Genomic DNA, 19,892 nt, shown 5'->3' with positions numbered 1-19,892 from the left:
ATAAACAAGTTTTAATTAAAACAGATAAGTAAATTGAATTCATCATTCATGAAATCACAACTGAAAGTAATCAAATCATCATGCAAATATAACCATGGTTTCGAAATTCCCCCCTAGCCAAAAGGGGATTAGTTCCTCATGCTTGCACAACAAAAAGTATTGAAATTAAACATAGAAATCATAAGAAAGATTACACCTAAACACTCAGCAATTCCAAGATGGATTTGATGCACGGTTTGGTTTTTCCTCCTCCTCCTTGCTGCGGCATAAGTTGTGTGTGGTGGAATTGGGGGTTTTGGATGGTGTTTCCTTGTTTGGAAGGATGGAGGATGGTTGATTATGGTGGGAAGGGTGCGGCAGATGTGTATGGATGTGTAGGGAGATGTATGGAGGTCTAGAATGGAGAATGGAGGTGCGACACAAGGGTTTCTGAATAGCATAAGGGGGGTACGAATTTTTGGCTGAATTTAAGTTTATATAGTCCTAGGGTTAAGTAGATTATGGTTAGGCTTAACAGATTTAGTGGACTAGGGCCCTAGGGTTCGGCTATGGTTAATCAAATCCACTTAGGAGGAGGTTTTGGCCCACATAGTTTTATAAAAGGATTTGTATACCCAAATCCACAAGGATTAGGCCTTGGAAATCAGAATCCCAAAGGAATTGGGCCTAGGAAGGTGCGGCAGATTTAGGGGAGAGGGTTGCTTGGCTTGCAAGGCAAGGCAAGGCCTTCTAGAATAGGTTGGTGCGCCACTTTTGTAGGATTTCTAGAAAGAATAGGTTTTGTGGCAGATTTAGGCCTTCTAGAATAGGATGCTTCTAGAAATAGGTTCTAGAATTATCCATTTAGGTCCCCTTGCAATTAGGATTAAGACATGATAAGGTTTGGATAGGATAAGATGAGATAGGGTTTGGATAATGTTTTGGATAATGTTGGATAAGGTTAGATAAGGTTTTGGATAATGTTTCCTCTTTTGAGCTCCCTCCTTATCCACTTTGTCCTTAGCTTATTTCCTTCCTCTTCTTATCACATTTCCAACTTCTTGAAGTCCAAATTCGTCCATCCATGTTAGCCCACATGCAAGCTCTCCCCCTAGTGTCCAAAATAGCTCCAAAATGCACCCAAATGCACTTTCTTGATACTTTAACCCATAGGACCTGCAAACACACGAAATTGAGTTGTAATACGATATTAACTAAGAAATAATAGCACAAATGCACAAGAATAAGCTAGTTAAGTCGCCTAAATATGCTCCTATCAAAGTGCTTTGAACAATGAGACTCCATTAGAAGCCTTTAGTGGGAGAAAACTAGGGATCAAACACTTAATAATATTTGGTTCTTTATGTTATATTGTTATCCCGTCACAACTAAGGCATAAACTGGAGGAAACTAATGAGAAGTGTCTGTTGGATATGGTATTTGTGAAAAATGATATAGAGTTTTCAACTTGAGAACTCAGAAGATGATCTTGGATGAGAAAGCAATGTGGAATTGGGAAAATAGTGAAGCAATGCAACCATCCATTTCTTGGGATATTGAAGAAGATTCGAATATAACTGAATTGATTTTGATTATGCTGATTCAACTCGGTGCAAACTCCTCTAAGATCATCTACAACAAATGAAATGAAACTATCTCAAAGAACAAGTACTCTTGGTTCCTCATCTTCAACTTCAAGGGCTTATTATCACACTCCACTGAAATGAAAGAGTTTGAGTGAAATGTATGCATTATGTAAAATGAGCAGTAATGAGCCTAAAGACTTCAACGAAGCAGTTAAGGATGAAGCTTGGAAGATGGTAATGAATGAAGAAATGAAGATGATAGAGAAGAATTCTTCTTGGGAATTGGTTGATAGGCCAAGCAATAAGCTTATTATAGGAGTGAAATGGGTATACAAAAGAAAATTGAATTTGGATGGGTCTATTAAAAAACACAAGGCAAGTCTTGTAGCAAAGGGTTCCATACAAAAACTAGGAGTGGATTTCAATGAAACCTTTGCCTCTGTGGCAAGGTTATATACAATTAGGACTCTCAATACTCTTGTAGCTCAAAAAGGTTAGAAATTATGGCAGTTGATTGTTAAAATAGCCTTTCTGAATAGGGTTGTTGAAGAGGAGGTTTATGTGGACCAACTAGATGGTTTTGTGATTGAAAATGTTGGAAGATAATGTATATATATAGATCAATGAAGGCTCTCTATGGGTTGAAATAGCCTCAAAGAGCCTGGTAGGTGAAATCGATACCTATTTGATTCATCGTGGCTTTCACAGAAGCTCAAGTGAAGCAATATTATATGTGAGGACTTAGGAAGGTGTTGGCACTTTAAGTGTGTCAATCTATGTAGACGACATAGTATACACTGGAAGTAGTGCAGAAATGATGAATGAATTCAAGTATGAGATGATGAGTAAATATGAAATGCCTGATTTGGGCTTACTTCGCCATTTCCTTGGAATGGGAGTAACTCAAATTGAAGGGAGCATGTTTATCCATTGGAAGAAGTATACTTTGACTCTCTTAGAAAAATTTGTGCTCAAAGATTGTAAACCAGTGAGCACTCCATTGGTTGCAACTGATAAGTTGAGAAGAGATGATAATTATGAATATGCAGATGAGAACTTGAATAGAAAAATTGTAGGGAGTTTGCTATATTTAACAGCAACTGATATCATGTTCTTTTCCAATTTGCTTGCAAGATTTATGTAGCAGCCATCTAGGAAGCATTATGGTGTTGCTAAAAGGGTTCTAATGTATATCCAAGGAACAATTGATTATGGAAGTGAATACTTGTCTGGTAAATCTTTGTTAATTGGTTACTGTGATAATGACTGGAGTGGCTCTGAGGAGGATATGAAAAGTATTTCAGGATATGCATTCTCTTTTGGAAGTGGTGCATTTTCATGGTCATCAGTTAAACAGCACAGTGTGGCTCTTTCAACTGCAGAAGCTGAGTATGTCAGTGCAACTGAAGCAGCCACACAAGCCATCTAGCTTAGGTTTGTGCTTGAAGACTTTGGAGAGGAAGCAGATGCAACTCCTTTACTATGTGTTAACACTTTTGTGACAGCTATGTCTAGAAATCCTGTGTTTCACCAAAGAACCAAACATATTGGCAGGAAGTTTCATTCCATCAAGGATGCAATTTAAGGAGGAGTGATTGATCTGATATATTTACATGAGTGAAGAACAGATTGCTGATATCTTCATAAAGGCTCTTTCTAAAGATCGGTTCAATTACTTGAGAGGTCTTCTTGGATGGAAACCAGTTAGTCATTTAGAAGTGAGTGTTGAGAAGTAAATTGCTTACTAATTTCTTGTTAGTAAATGATTTACTTACTTAATTCTCTTTTATCATTTTGTCTAACAAATTTTGGTTGCAACAAACTTGTGCTCATATGCCAAGTGTAAGGTCTTAGATCAATCTTTCATTGTCAACGGATCATATACTTTGTAATTGCCATGTGTCATAATCACAGTGGCTAATGTATTTGAATGGTCATGATGACTGATGTAAGAGAATGAATGGTGCTATGAATGAAGTGTGCACATTATGTAATGGTTAGAATGTTGCAGTTGTGATTATTCCTTTGTTCTTTTTCAGCTTTCTTCTTCGTTTTGCTCACTAAAATCCAAAACCATTTCTGAAATGCTATGAGCTATTCAAATCTTAACATCTTCAAGTAACTTTCTTATAGAATTTGTACTAATTTGGCCTTTTGATCGAGTGGCCTTCAATCTCCAGTGTTGATTCCAAATGAAGTCTAGTTACCTATAAAGAAAATTTCAGATGCTTCTAATTTGCCATTTCTGCAATTGCTAACAACACATCGCTTTCACTTTTGTCCCACCCATGCGTGCTTGTCTGCTGCGGAAAATGGACAATGCTCAAAAACTTATTCTTTTGGATGCTTTTGTTAAATGAGAAGCTAGGTTAATTAAGTTTCAAGCTTAAAGCATATTGTTGGGTTGTGTTCTTTTTTACATTTTTAAAACAAATACTGAACTACTCGTATCTACAAGAAGGAAATCTCAAACTTGATTAGAAAGGTATGGACATACTATTTTGGACAACTGGCTTAACTCACATTCGTTGGGTGCGTTAATACATGAAAGCTTAACCTGCTGAATTAGGCTGAAACTCATAACAGTAAATGGAAAATGAATGACTTGATCGATTTCTCATTCTGCAGTACAATATTGGTTAAAAGTAAAACTCCCACAAAAAGAAGAAAAGAGAGGAAATAACCCCAATGAGAAACGTCACTGCTCACCAAAAAGCTTCTATATCTAACAACCTGTCCTAGTATTTGCAAAAAGCTTCTATATCTAACAAAGCTGCCATGTTAATTAAAAATGCTAAACTCATATTTGACGCCTAATTAAGCCATAAACAGTGACTAGAGCCATGATAAAGGAATGATCCACATGAGCCTCCACAAACAAAGTCATTACATCATCTCCCAATACTACTCCTGAACTTGACTGCTTTTGCTTGGCTTCTGCTATAATTCCTCCATTGTTGTCTCTTACTATGAAAGCTGATGATGATTTACCATTCGAACCCTCTAAACTGTAGCAATCGCTAACAGATCGCATCGTTACTTTATATAAAGACACTTTACTTCCACGAACAAATCTGCAACTTTTTCTCACTTGAAACATTGGCTTATTGGCACCAATGTTATGATTGCTTTCATAGCCCTTCCAACTTCGGAAACCACACATTTTCTTCTCACAGACAGTAAACAGAAGCTTGCCCCGGAGATCCATGAGATAAACTTCATTGCTGTGTTTGTTGTCGTAATTATCGATTCGATAGACAACATCACCATTTGCATCAAACGCAGTGCATCCGTTTCCTTGCATCACAAGCGATTTCATCCATATAGTGAACGTTTCTCCCTTTGACGTCAGATACTTGGTAGTACACAAACTACTAGTAGTAGTAGTAGTAGAGCTGCAAGAAGCATCAACCCTACTATTACCATTTGCTATTATGAAAGGATGAACTTTGGCCATTTGATGGCAGCAGATATGAGAGAGGGAACTTCAACTTTTGGTTTAATTGTGGAAGAAGAGATGTACTTGGTGTGTGTGAGACTTGTTCAAATTTATATCACTAAAAAGGGAAGATACCCTACAGAATTATTACAAATTTGTTTTAAATTTTAGTATTGGTCATGACTATTGACTCGTCAAAAGACCTCCACATATGTGATATGTGGCTACGAATATTGTGCATATTAAAAATGGAAATTTCATATGGAATTTAAATTGTATTTTTATCACTTAAAAATGAATTGTGTATTTATCTTGTATAACCTTGATGTAGGCGGTCAGTAGTGTTCTGGGGAATAAAAGGGAACTTTAACATCATTTGGTGGGTTGTTGACACATGGCTAGCTAACAGCGACATCTCACAATATATTTTACCGACAAAACATATTTATATAAAAATAAGTACGGAACTTAATTAATTACGTTTATATGTTTTGATCATATACGAGTTCTTATCTCTAGTTATATGGTTGGACGATGAGAATGTTACACGTTAGGGCATGGCTGTACTTGTTAGAGTGTCATTTAACGAATCTTATGCACGAGTATGATTAAGTTTGGAACTCACAAGTTGCTCTTCCGAGTTCACAAACGGTATTGATACTATTTTTTTCTCAAGCTTTTCCTTAATAAAATAATGACACTGTTGAACTAGAGAGAGGGGGGGGGGGAGGCTTCGGCCATAGTGGGCTGATCATTAGTGCACTCCCCTTCGACAGCACCAACACATGGACTGGCAGTCACTTCCTCGACAAGAAGCTGTGGAATACTTGGAGCAGGTTCGATGAGAGCCTGTTGTCCACTCACAACAGGTTCGGCAGGAGGAGACTGAGCATCAACTGCATCACTCGGCACGGTACCATGCACTCCCCTTGAAACCGTTATCTCTTGTACATCCAACCATTAAAAAACACCATCAAGATCACAACTAGAACTCTCCCCCTTGTGATTTCAGGGTGGTGATACAAGAGCATAAAAATATTTTGACTTAGAGAAAGTCACATCCATGGTTATATACATGTGCGAGTTGCAGGGTGGTAACACTTGTAACCTTTCTGGTGGGATGCAAAACCCACAAAGACACACCGAAGAGCACAATGATCCAATTTACTACGACGAATTTTGTGAATATGAACATAAGCAATGCATCCAAACACACGAGGAGTGAGAGTATTGGTAGAAACAGTTGGAACATGTTCCGTTAACACTTGGAGTGGAGTACGAAATTCTACAACTCAAGATGGCATGTGATTTATAATATACACGACATAGGTGATGGCGTCTGGCCAAAAACTCTTGGGCATGGACCCACCAATAAGCAATGCACGAGCAGTTTCCAAAATATGATGGTTTTTTCTCTCAGCTACCCCATTTTGTTGTGGGGTATACGAACATGTTGTCTCATGAAGAATTCCTTGATCATGGAAAAAAGTAGATAGCTTAGAGTTAACATATTCTCCCCCATTATCAGTACAAAGAACCTTAAGAACGGAGGAATATTGTGTAGCCACCATCTAAGAGAAAGACCGAATAATCATACTACCATCACTTTTATGTTTCAACAGATAAGCCCATGTTATACGAGTGCAATCATCAACAAACGTAATAAACCATTTAATTCCTGAAGTAGTACTAATAGGGGAAGGCCCTCACACATCATAGTGTATTAGCACAAATGGAGAAGATGTTCTATTCATACTTGGAGGGAATGAAGCACGACGACTTTTGGCTAAAATGCATACTTCACATTTCAATTATGAGGCTTTAACACCACTGAAGAAATCAGGTAATATATGTTTCAAATAACCAAACGATGCATGCCCCAAACGACGATGCAATAACAATACCTTCTATAGATTACTATTACGTGACGCATGAACCAAATTAGCTCTTCCAGGAACCACATCATCCACATAATATAGCCCTTATCTCTTGGTGCCACGCCCAATGATCTCCTTTATCTGAATGTCCTGAAGCAAGCAAAATGAAGGATACATTAATACAACACAATCCAATTGTTCAAGGACTTAAGTTACAGACAATATGTGATGGGACAATGATGGAACCAATAAACAATTATGTAAGGGAAGAGAGGGTGTAAGAGATTCTGTTCCCACTCCAACAACAGCAGCAGTAGAACCATTGGCAGTTGCCACATGCTTTCTATGAGGACGTGACATAGATTGAAATAAGGTTTTATCATATGTTAGATGATCTATTGCATCGGAATCCAAAATTCAACCTATATTCACCATTGTAATAACTCACAAGACACTAATACACGGCAATCACAGCACCACACCAATTACAGAACCATACGCTGCAAGGAAAAAACAAGCAGCAGCACTTCAAAGACAAAAAAGTTGGACCGCACAATGCAATTCAAGCAGCAGCCAATCCCTTTTTTTTTTTTTTTCCCCTTTTTTTTCTTTTTTGATCAACACGGCACGAATATAGTGCTAAATAGCACAATTAACAGCGCTGCAATAAGCAGCAAAGCACGGTATGATGATACCAGTAGTTACCCTTCTCGGCACAACACAATACACACGTACACAACACGCAATCAGGTTTGCTGCAGGGATGCAGCGACACCAACTGAAGACCTGTTGTGACTTTTGTTCCCCTTCGACAGTAATGATACAGCACACAAGGGCAATAGTCTTGGCTTGCTGTAGGATGCGGCAGAGACCATAGACTTGCCGGATATTTTTGTATTTTTTTTCCTGGTTTCACGGTAGCAGCGATACGGTGTGAGCCTTAGGGTTACAGTTGGCTCTGATGCCAAATTGAATTTTACGGTTTAATCTTCATTGTATTGCATAAAGGAAAATATATATATATATATATATATATATATATATAAGATACAATCCTTGTTCTATAAGGAAACAATAAAGGACACACATATCCTTCCTAATAAAAGATTCATAATATTTACAATATCTATATACATTCCCTTTTTTAAATACCATCCATGGCAACATCTTATGCATGAGTATGACAGGTTTGGAACTCTCACCACATGCAAACTAAAAAAAAAAAAAAAAAAAAAAAAATTAAACATGTGAGGATTTTTTTGGACACGAAATTGGTGATGGAGGAATCAAAATTTCGGACTTCGGCCGCAATCGTGAGTTTTTTAACCAATTGAACTATAACTCAATATATTTAACATATTAAAATAAAATATTATGACACTTAGTATTACTGTTAATGATTTTCTTTTATATTTATAAATAAAAGATCTATTATTCGAATTTAGAAAAATACAAGTTTGTTAGTCTAAAAATCGATCTCGATCGTAAGCAAAGGATTTTGGGATCTATTTGTCTTTTTATTTTTGTTTTTGTTTTTTTTTTTTTTTTTTTTTTTTCTTTGAGGGGCTGCGAACTAGCAGCCTTGGGGCCGAGTGAGTAAAAATGTGAGTTGCACTTTATCTAACTTCTTTTAAACGATTGAGACCGAGGAAGGAACGTGTCGTAGTTGAAGTTCTCTATGCCTTTTTTGTGCAAGGATTCAACTATGAGTTTTGTGAAGTGATGAGGGAATTCGAATGTTCTTGTGATGGGTACTGAATGGACATGAAACTAACAGAAGAACAATAAACAAAATAGATAAATTCTACCTAGTGTAGAATGGAAAGCTAGAGTGATAGAATGCAAAAGTGTGGTTGGTGCATGACCCATAGCAAATGACCTAGAGGATCCCATTTATACTATTCAAATTTCAACCAACCCTGACACAATTTTCTTTGTCTTGATTAGGGGTGGAATTTTTTCCCGAAAATCCTGAACCGTCTTAAACTCATCCCGAAATTTGATCGAAAAATATCCAAACCGAATTTCCCAAAACACTCGTTACCCAAAACCGAACCCATCCCGAAAGATTCAGTTATTCGGCCACAAGTTTGAATGCGTTCGGTAATCCCAAACCGAATCAAATGTTATGTGTGTGTGCGCATATATATATATATATATATTTTTTTTTTTTTTTTTTAATTTATAATTAGAAATTACTTGGACCGTTGGATTGGTTAAGATCTAATCCAACCGTCCATTAAGTTAGGTCATTTTGCTATCCTCCTTCCTTTGATCTCCCGAATGCTCACACTCACACTCAATCTCCTAATCAGCTCTCATGCTCTCGCCGCTCCTCCTGTCCTTCATCCACTTCAACGGTGCTCCTCCCGCCCTTCGTCCCCTTCATTCAACGACGCGAATCTGATACCAATCGAGTCCCAAAATAATCCAGGTAAGGGTTTCTGAATTTCTGAAATCTATGCCTATTGATGCGAGACTAAGAGGTTAATTAATGGAACGTAATCATCCTTTTATTTTTTATTTTTTTTTGCTTGAATCATGTTTTCTCTCTCTTTTGGGATTTGATTTCGAATTAGGCTTTTGGAAGGGTAGGTGCATGAATTTGTGGGTTCATTCAGATTAAGATTAGGGTGGGTGGGTGCATGAATTTGTAGAATAAAATTACAGGGGATGGGGAAATAGGACGTACACGAATTGCAGGGGGTTTCAGATTAGGGTGGGTGCAGTGCAGGATTGCAAGCCTTTGGGACTTGGGAGGTGGGTCACGGGTGCACGAAATTGTAACGAATGGTGGAAGTTTATGGGTTTGTGCAGGATCTGTTTGTGTTTGATTATGTTTATGTTTATGTTTATGTGAATGAATCAGTGAAACTTTGATCTGTCTGTGCAGGATTTTTTTGGCTTTAAGGACCAATCTCGAAGTGTCCCGAAAATCCCGAAACAGTATCAGGAATCCTGAATTTCGAGAAATGAATAGTTTTGGTTTGGTTTCGAGATATAAAATTCCATCCCAAAATGTTTTGGTTTGGGATTCGGGTTGAGGGTTTCGGTTCGGGATCTCGACCCGAGCCCTAGTCTTGATTGCTTCTATCAACCTCATATTTCATGTTGAAGATTTGTGAAAATTCTAGGATGGGTACTAGTTTAACCTAGGGGTAAATAGGTTCCAATTTAAAAATCTAATTCAAATTTCAATTTAATTTTCAATTCTCAAATTAATTCCACATTCATATCACATATCAAACTATCCTACACATATGCAGTTAAAAAGATAAATAAAAGGTGCACTCAGGATGTAGGATTTAACGAGACAAAGCCCACCATTGGAAAAATCTTCGGCCTCCCAAGCCAGGACAAACACTAAGAGAAATGAGTACAAAAAAACTTACAAAACTTATCAACTAGACACACATGCTAGTAGGCAGTTTTGCCTCTACGCTTTGCTACTTGATCTCTCTTTAGCCTTCAAGTAGAAGTGGCACAACACTGACGCAGCCGTCAATCACTGTCTTCTCGAACTTTGCAAGATACTAACTTGATCATGCAGAATGTATGTATGATGAAAAGGTTTATAAAAACCAACCAGTTACGAAAATCACAAAGCACATTTTCATAATTGATTTCTTATACAAAGTTAAACACATCTTAACTCAAAGTCCAATCAAGAATTTTCTTTTTTGTCACAAAACACACAAGTAACAGTTCGATATCCATGCTAAATTCAAAGTGGTTCCCAAGCTTATTGCATTTTGAACATAACCCAATAACAAATCCCTAAAAATTAAAATTTGTCAAAACAATTAGAAATTCACCAAAACCCTAGTAAGAGCTAGCTCCAAAATCACAGAGTAATACAAGCCTTGGGATTTTTACCTTACAGAAGAAGCCGCAGACTTGGGTGCGCAATCAACGGAAGGGAGGACGAGTTCGCGAAGGACTTGCTAGGTTTGCAATCAGAGATGGTTTTGTTTCTAATTTCGGAAAGGTGGAATTGGGCTCGGGTATTCAGAGGTGGAGGCGTTTGGAAATTTCTGAAGAGGAAAGGTAGAGAAGCTGCGAGATAGAAATGAAAAGGATTTTTTTTTTGAAATAGGGAGTTTAGATTTTGGGCGCCATGCCAAAATTTTGGCAGCAGTCCAAATTTTTAATCTCCCACCTCTACAAATGTTTTTATTTATGTATGATTTTATTTTATTTTATTTTATTGTCAAAATGTATGACTATTAAAATCTATTGTTTGGATAGGATATATATATATTCTATGAAAGTAATTTTAACGATCCAACTGCCAAAATTGTTTGTATAAGCTCTAATATTGCATTTTAAAAAAACCGCAAAAAACAAACATCCAAGATTATGTAACGGGACAAAACTTTTCGATGGTTATAAACCAAAAATCACGATTTAGCGATTATTTTAACTTCAATTTTGATGATTTTTTACAGCTACACTCCTTGACCCTATATGAATACAATGGATGAATTTGATCTTCAATTTAAAATATTTACACTAATGGATATCACAAAATCTTATGTGATACTTAATGAAAGCATAAAATAAACTCCTAGTGTTAGTGAATCTTTCGTTTTGACGGGAACACATTCTACGAAACAAGTTTCAATGATCCAACCGTCAAACTTGTTTGTATATAATTCGAGATTGCATACGTCAAAAATCGGAAAAAAAAAACATTCAGAGATTATGTAAGTGACAAAACTTTTCAACGTTATAAACGAAAAATCATGATTTAACGGTTATTTTAACTCCGATTTTGATGATTTTTTTTTTAGCTACACTCCTTGACACTATATGAATACAATGAATGTATTTGATCTTCAATTTAAAATATTTACACTAGTGGATGCCACAAAATTTTATTTTAGACTTAGTATAAAATAAACTCCAAGTGTTAGTGAATCAATCGTTTTGATGGGATACGCATTCTACGAAACTAGTTTTAACAATCCAACTGGTAAACTTGTTCGTATATACTTTGAGATCGCATATGTCAAAAATCGTAAAAAATAAATATTCAAAGATTAACTAACGGGATGAAAATTTCGACTGTCATAATTAAATGAAACATCAAGATTTAATGGTTATTTTAACTCCAATTTTGATGACTTTTTACAGCTACACTCCTTGACCCTATATGAATACATGAATGAATTTGATCGTTAATTTAAAATATTTACACTAGTGGATACCGCAAAACCTTATGTTATAATTAATGAAAATATAAAATAGACTCTTAAGTGTTTGTTGAATCTATCATTTTGGCGAGATACACATTCTACAAAACTGGTTTCAATGATCCAATCGTCAAATTTATTTGTATATACTCCGAGCTAGCATACGTCAAAAATTGCAAAACAAACATTTAGAGATTAGGTAACAAGAAGAAATTTTTCGACGGTTATAAATGAAAAATCATGATTTAACGGCTATTTTAGCTTCGATTTTGATGTTTTTTACAATTACACTCCTCGACCCTACAAGAAAACAATGAACTAATTCTATCTTCAATTTAAAATGTTTACACTAGTGGTTTTCTTTTTAAGGTTTTCATTTAGTTTCACGAGTGTGCGAGGGAAATAAAATAATTGGGAATTCTAGATTTTAATATCCTCCAAGATAGATGAGGGAGGGAGGCAGCTGTTGCAATTTGGTTTGCAGTTTCTGCCTCCCAAACTACTTTTGTTATCTGGAAATTTCGTCGCGCAATTTTCCGTCGCACAAGTGTGTTTTTGTGCTAGTGCCAAAATAAAAATTATAATTTTGAAACCACACAATGCAAACTGATTTTTCTCTCCCAAAATTCATGAAAACCACTCTCTGTCTCTCATGGGCTGCTATAAGATTTTTCTCTTAAAAATAACTCTTTATCATTGTAAAATCAAACCGACAATTTTCTCAATAAGAAAAGCTTACTATAAAAATATTGGGTAAAGTACAAAAAACTACCTCAACTATTGGTCTCACGACACTTTCATACCTCATCTTTTTAAAATGACAATGTCATACCTCATCTTATGAATTTGTTCCAATGTCATACCTCCATCAGTTTTTCTATTAATTTCTCAGTTAAATGTTGATGCGGCTTGACTCGGGACCCACTTTTGATTAAAAAATTAATAAAAAATTATTAAAAACTAAAAAAATCATTTAATATTTTTAAAATAATAAAAAAAGTTAAAAATAAAATAAAATAAAACCAAACAAAACTTCCCCTCCGCACCCTCTCTCTTCTCCCCCATCTTCATCTCCCTTCCTCTTCTTCCTACATGCTGCAACCCAGAAAAAAGAAAAAAAAAAAAAAAAAAAAAACAAAAAAAACGAAAAAAACAAAACAAAACTTTGTCCCTTCCCCTCCCCCCCACCCCACGCCCTCTCTCTTCTCCCCCATCTTCATATCCCTTCCTCTTCTTCCTACATGCTGCAACCCAGGAAAAAAAAAAAAAAAACTTTGTCCCTTCCCCCCCCCCCCCCAGCACCCTCTCTCTTCTCCCCCATCTTCATCTCCTTTCTTGTTCTTCCTACTTGCTGCAACCCAGGAAAAAGAAAGAAAAAAAATTACACAAAACTTTGTCCCTTCCCCCCCCCCCAAGCCCGCGCACCCTCTCTCTTCTCCCCCATCTTCATCTTCTTTCCTCTTCTTCTCCCTATCTGCTGCAACCCCAAAAAAAAAAAAAAAAAAAAAAAAAAAAAAAAAAAAAACCTATTGTCTTCCCCTGCACCCACTCTTTTCCCTCCTCTACACACCTCACTCCTTAAATCCACCCCCATTTTCTCCGCGCCTAGGTTCTTCACCCGATGAATCGGCCTAGCGAACGGGACCTGGGTTTTTCTTTTTTTTTTTTCTTTCTTTTTCTTCTTCTTCTTCCTCTTCCTTCTTCTTCTTTCTAGGTCGCAAGGGGTTGGATTTGTTTTTGGGGAGGGGGGGATGAACTGGGTTAGGTTTTTTTTTTTTTTTGGTTGAAGATTAAGCAGGGAAGAAGATGAAGATGAAGATGAAGATGGGGAGAGAGAGAAGGAGGGAGGGGGTGGAAGGGATGAAATGTTTTGGTTTTTTCTTTTTGTTCTTTTTTAACTTTTCTTTATTATTTTAATATTTAAAATATTAAATGATTTTTTTTAGTTTTTTTAATTTTTTTTTAATTTTTTAATAGAAAATGAGGTCTGGATCAAGTCACGTCAGCATTTAACTGACAAATTCACGGCAGGCTAACAGAAGGTATAACATTGTCACAAATTCGTAAGATGAGGTATGACATTGTCAATTTTAAAAGATGAGATATGAAAGTGTCGTGATACCAATAATTAAAATAATTTTTTATATTTTACCCAAAAATATTTGTTGTAAGAACGATGAAACAAGCGGCGCATCATTTTGTTTTCTTTAAAACCATAAAGCTGCAGCAGCCTTTCTTTCAAAACCAAATGGCAGCATCCCAAAACCACCTTCTATTCTAATGCATTCTGCAGCAGCAAAGATTAGGATGTGATATGATGATCACTTCTACAACCCTAACGCATGCTCTCGCTAATAAATGACTGCTCTCAGTGCATATATATGTTGTGATATGGCAGCAGTACGAAACCCTAACCTAATGCATCTATAAATAGACTGCAGTAGAAGACTTTAACTTGATTTCAAATTCCTCAAGATTGGGATGACATGTTACGGGATAAAAATTAAAACCAATAGCACTACAAAAAACATGAGCACTGTATACAATAAATTATCTGTCTTTTGAGGCTAAAGAGCACTAACATATGTGCCCATAGACCAATAGCAACAGTGCATCAATTATATTTGTATTTGTGCCCTCTATAGGCGTTACCTTTGCTAAAAGGACACAATAGAATGTTTGGTGCTCAAAGAGGCAGACACAAATAAAGGCCTTTTTGTGTCTATGTTTAGATAAACTTGTCAGATGACCTTCTCCATCCATGTTTGCACTATTTTTGTTATTGTGCCTAGTAGGTTCTATTTAAAAAAAAAACAAAAAAATAGAAATGTAAAATTTTGAAATAAAACCAAAAATTTTTCATAAAATCAAATATGGCAGCCTCGGCTGTAAAAAGCAATCCAGTAGTAGAAATGGAATGTCTATAGTGAAACTACATAAATATTCCTCATAAAGAACATGTTTACAAGTGTTCAAGATAAAAGACCAACAAAATAATGAGATTTTCCTATCAATGCATCCATGCATTCCTACATATAGCCACCCATAGCTGATTTTACCCTTTTTCCCAGCTCGGTGGATTATGCAATCACCTTCCTGAAATCCAAACCAAAGGAAAAATGAAAAAGGGAAAGGATCACATATTTCCAGTGATGTTTAACTACCCAAACATCCAATCAACATTGAGAATTCATAGTATCCTGAAAATCGATTTAAAATAACCAAATGTGATCAGAGCTCGTAACACCAGCATGCTTATGTTTTCAAGCGCATTCTAACTGCCGGTTGAAATATTTCATGATTGACATATTGGAATCTGGTAGCCTGTTTTTACCAATGCGTAGAAAGGGTAGCTCACCTTAAGTTTGACTCCAGACTCTAGACATGAGCGCACACCCACAATGGAGTGTTAAACGCTACATTCTCGCAAGAAGCAACCATGAGAAATAATTGCATCCATAATCTGCGAAATTCATTTGGCCATGAGATCAGAAAATTACACCCGATGTCGCATAGTAAGCTTGCAATCATACCCTGCATTTTTCAACTTTTGTAGGTGGCAAGAATCTAGGAGAGGTGTAGAAATGTGCCTTTGGATCGTTGAATTCAAACTTCGGAGGCTGCACGAAAGAAAGGATGTAATCAGTAACCGTTGCCACATATGCACATATAGGAAAAAAAATCTAATCGAAGAGCAGGAACGATTCAGTGCAAGTATTACCAACCTGTTCTGTGAGGGCCAAGTTTGCATCGAAGACAGACTTTACAGTTCCAATATGCTCCCAGTAGTCATTGAATAGATATGCCTGATCATGTAAGGGCATTTCGTAAATCAGTGACTCAATTACCATATCCAAACCAAACTTGGGGGAATTGCTTATATATTTATATTCGAAGATGAACTTGTTTGGGCCCAAAATATTATTGTTGGGCCGAGCAGCAGGATGTGCTCGGCCCAAGGTAATAACAAATACTATGGGCCGAGTAATAAATCCTGGGCCAGCTGACAGGGTCGGCCAAACCCTATCCTAAGTAGTCCAGATGAATAGAAAAGGTCGAGGAAGTCCTGGTGCAACCAGGATTCTTGACCGGCAAGGAATAGAGTCTCGAAAAGAAGGAAAATTCAGAATCCCAGAGGGAGTGGGTTTGTTCGAGTTAGAGTCAAAACGGGACAAGGACTCCCAATCCAAATCAGAATTGGTTTCAAGGAACGGAGCACTATAAATACAAGAAATCATGCAACAGAAAAGGACCTTCAGATCAACATACAATTGCCCTGCGCAAAACCTCTCAACACCTTGAGATTTTTCCTTTTCTTTTCCTGCCGACACACCTTCAGTTTGAATAAACAGCACTGTGGAAGCGCCCGGTGAGCACCTTCAGTTTGGATAAACAGCACTGCTGCCGCAGAATCAGCCGACCGAGAAGCATCTTCAGTTTGGATAAACAGCACTGCGTCGAGGTCGACCGATTATCTATCCAAGTCTCGGTCGAGAAAGGTTTTCGAACCTTTGTTGGCAGAGGTCACCTTGCTAGCCTTCTCGGCATAGTTGGGTGTTGCGAATTACATTGCTCGGCGTACTGGTCGCCGAGTGGTTTTATGATTGGATACTTACAAGTGAGTTTCCGGGTTCGGCATTCCGACGGCCGAACTACGTTTACCATCAAGACATACATCACGTTCGAGTACCTGTGCCCATACAGTTTGGTCTCGATTCGACGTGCTTATACTCTCACGAATATAATCACAGTGACCGAATCGAGCTCGGACGATTTGTGAACTCTGCAGAATTAGTAGCCTTGTCTTCAGGCTGTAAAACCCAGAGACCGAGAGTGTTCCTTCCTCGGTCGCAATCGCAAGATAAAGAAGTCAGCGACGCGCTCAAAGCTACATCAACAAATTTTACTCCTCGGCCAGGCTCGGCCGACGAGTTGGCACGCCCCGCATTCGACCGAAGGACGTAGTTAGCTTATTAGTTACTCGGCCTGCGCGCCACGTAGGTTTTGTAATTTTTAGGGTCAACATTTTGGCACGCCCAGTGGGACCATTTGTGCTAAACCTTCGAAGTTCATGACCATTGAGACACGATCTACGAAGCAAAAAACAACCATGGGAAAGTCAAGGACTGACTTGCTAGTGCAAGGCCTTGGGCAGGATTTGCACTCTACAAAAAATCCGATCATAATTGCGCCGCCCGAGGCCACAAGTGTAACACGCCGAGATAATGAAGTCTGTCTCGGCGGGCAACCTTACAACCCCGCAGTCCCGAATCAAACAGCTGGAATGTTCATGGAAGGGATTGTGGAAGATTGTGATGACGATGGTGGGGAAGGTTCCGATCCACCAACAAGGATATTCCTTCGGAGACGACTGGATGAACAATATCGTCAGGTCGAGCAGTCGATTGGTCAGAAGATGAATGATTTGCTAGACACAATACGTAGTAACAGCGATACACAGACCAGAATGCTTGAACTACTGGTTAGTAAAGCCTTCGAAGATGGCCAGGTCGGCCAACCTCGGCAGCTCCCGACGAATGTGCCTATACCAGCCGAGAGAGGGTTCGCTCGGCCGCAACCAGTCCCCTTAGAAAGAAGAGGACCAGGAAATAGAGCCGAGGGACCAAGCCGGGGAGAAGAAGTCGCTTCCATAAACGTCACCGAAGTCCAGAGAATGATTGATTCGGCCCTAAAAAAAGGGCCGAAGTTTCCAAAATTCATTCACCCATACCCGGCTTATGTGGAAAGGTTTGAATACCCACGAGGATTTAAGATCCCCGATTTCAGCCTCTTCGCCGGGGAATCATCTTTATCCTCACTAGAACATATGGCTCGGTTCACAGCGCAGTGTGGGGACATCAATAGCGATTTCTACAAACTACGGCTGTTTAACTTTTCACTGACAGGCTCAGCTTTCGCCTGGTACATTAATCTTCCACCCAACTCCGTGCAGAGTTGGGAAGAGTTGGTCGAAAAGTTCCATGAACAATTCTATCGGCCAGGGATGGAGATGTCCGTATCATCGTTGGCCAGGATGGCTCAAGCATCTGACGAATCTCCAATGGAATACCTAACAAGGTTTAAATCGGCCAGGAATTGGTGCCGAGTGCCACTCCCCAAAGTGGAATTCGTCAGGATCGCCCTCAACGGATTAGACGTGGAGTACAAAAAGAAGTTCCTGGGGGCAAATATTCGAGATATGTACGAACTTGCTCAACATGTCGAACAATATGATTATCTGCTCCGAGAAGAAAAGATATCAAAGTCACCATCCCGAGGGACGTTGTATAAGAACCCCACGGTTAGCTATGCATCGGCCGAAAGTGAAGAACCTCAGTATGCTAGTGTGGATGCGGCCGAGATAGTAATAGACAAACCCTATATTTGGCGCAAGTAAATACCAAAGACGCCAAAACCCGTTTGGCCGCCGAGGAAACGAGTAAGTCATCAAAAGTATACACTTTTGATATCACCAAAGCTGCAGCAATTTTCGATCAATTATTGGCAGCAAAAATCATCAAGCTTCGGCCGGGACATACTATCCCTAAGGCCGATGAATTAAAAGGAAAGATATACTGCAAGTATCATAATTCTAATAAGCATGCAACCAATAATTGTGTTGTGTTCCGGGACACAATTCAAAGTTGGATCGAAAAAGGAAAGTTGAAATTTCTGGAAAAGATGGCGGTCGATGTTAATCCTTTCCCTTCAACAACGATTGGTATGGTGGATGCTCACCTTCCCAGAAACAAAGGGAAGGCCGAATATGTCCCGGTGCAGCATATCCGTCAACAGAATGGTCGAACAAGACTAAAGCTTGATATATTTTCAAATGCACCACCAACGGAACAATTGGTGCGACCCGCCGATGAGCCGATGACGAGGTCAAATTCCGACGAAACTTGTGGATCGAAGGTTTTATGTGACCATTGTAAAACACCAGTTGAACCTGGGAAGAAATCTTCAACACCACCAACGGCCCCTACGGCGTCATCAAAGCGATTAGGTCCACGACGTCAAGTGTTCGATCGACTCGGCCCACAAGTAAAGCCGAAAGAACAGACCTCGGTCAGGCGGCATCTTGACTTCGACGCACCATTCTATAATGAGGATTATTATTCGCGCAATACCAACAGTTCGGGCTCGCCAGCTGATCGCAAAACTTTCAAGCCACCCAGGACATCGGATTAACGCTGGTACAGTTACAACTCTGCAACTGGCTTGTATACGGTGCTATCTAAATCTCAAAAACGTCGCCGCCAATGGATAGATTGCATGGCTCGGCGACGAGAAGCGCAGGCTAGCCCGGCCAACCAATGGCAACCAAAAAAGGCCGTGGAAGATATTAGCGAACGGCCAACCCCGACTATCATGACCGAGTTAGCCGAAGGGAAGAAAGTAGCGGATGCTGATTTCCAAACCACCATTGAGGAGGCTGAGAAACGTATTAAGATCCTTCTCCGGCCTGGGGAAACGAGAGCTCGTCTAGAGTACTTTACACAAGAGGCCGAAAGGAAACTTTCTTCATTACCACCGCGCGAGCCGTTTATCAAAATACGGCGTAACTTACACCCTCCATTCCTCGGTGCATCCATGGAATACATGCGAGAATTTCATAAGAAATACTCCGCAAATGACTTGTACGGACTCCCCAAGGCATGTCAGGAAGCCCTCGACTTAGCGCTAACTTGTCCTGATGCCGAGCAAATTATCCAGAAAACTTCTGATCCAGCCATTAAAGCTAGGTTTCAACATATACGGGAGGCTCGGGTCCTCGGTTTTGAGGTCGATCCTTATACAGATATCGACGCCACCG

At 38.7% G+C, this 19,892-nt stretch overlaps 1 protein-coding gene, 2 long non-coding RNA genes and 1 pseudogene across 8 annotated transcripts in view; 2 read left to right on the top strand and 2 right to left on the bottom strand.

Annotated features, from left to right (window-relative positions):
• The first annotated feature begins 1,739 nt into the window (after positions 1–1,739).
• LOC148691248 (secreted RxLR effector protein 161-like) lies at positions 1,740–2,994 on the top strand. The gene is made up of 2 exons (XM_088683960.1): positions 1,740–1,892; positions 2,710–2,994. Exons 1-2 carry the CDS (start codon positions 1,740–1,742, stop codon positions 2,992–2,994), a joined length of 438 nt encoding a protein of 145 aa, XP_088540086.1.
• Positions 2,995–4,137: 1,143 nt separating this feature from the next.
• On the bottom strand, positions 4,138–5,060 carry LOC137712040 (protein LURP-one-related 3 pseudogene; annotated as a pseudogene).
• Positions 5,061–9,138: 4,078 nt separating this feature from the next.
• On the top strand, positions 9,139–9,997 carry LOC148691247 (uncharacterized). The gene is made up of 2 exons (XR_015955622.1): positions 9,139–9,315; positions 9,775–9,997. It is a non-coding gene; the product is annotated as an uncharacterized LOC148691247 (long non-coding RNA).
• Positions 9,998–14,950: 4,953 nt separating this feature from the next.
• The window catches only part of LOC137711937 (uncharacterized), a 31,486-nt gene continuing 26,544 nt past the window's right edge, over positions 14,951–19,892 (bottom strand). For all 6 annotated transcript variants that reach the window (XR_015955587.1, XR_015955588.1, XR_015955591.1 and 3 more), the window contains 4 exons: positions 15,802–15,882; positions 15,610–15,696; positions 15,435–15,539; positions 14,951–15,172 (listed from right to left, as the gene is read on the bottom strand). This is a non-coding gene — a long non-coding RNA (uncharacterized LOC137711937). The remainder of the gene's footprint in view (positions 15,173–15,434; positions 15,540–15,609; positions 15,697–15,801; positions 15,883–19,892) is intronic.

The sequence above is a fragment of the Pyrus communis genome, chromosome 14 (genome assembly GCF_041283825.1).
Source record: "Pyrus communis isolate YQ-2024b chromosome 14, ASM4128382v1, whole genome shotgun sequence".
NCBI classification, from domain to species: Eukaryota; Viridiplantae; Streptophyta; class Magnoliopsida; order Rosales; family Rosaceae; genus Pyrus; species Pyrus communis.
This window is presented reverse-complemented; position numbering and strand designations above follow the sequence as displayed.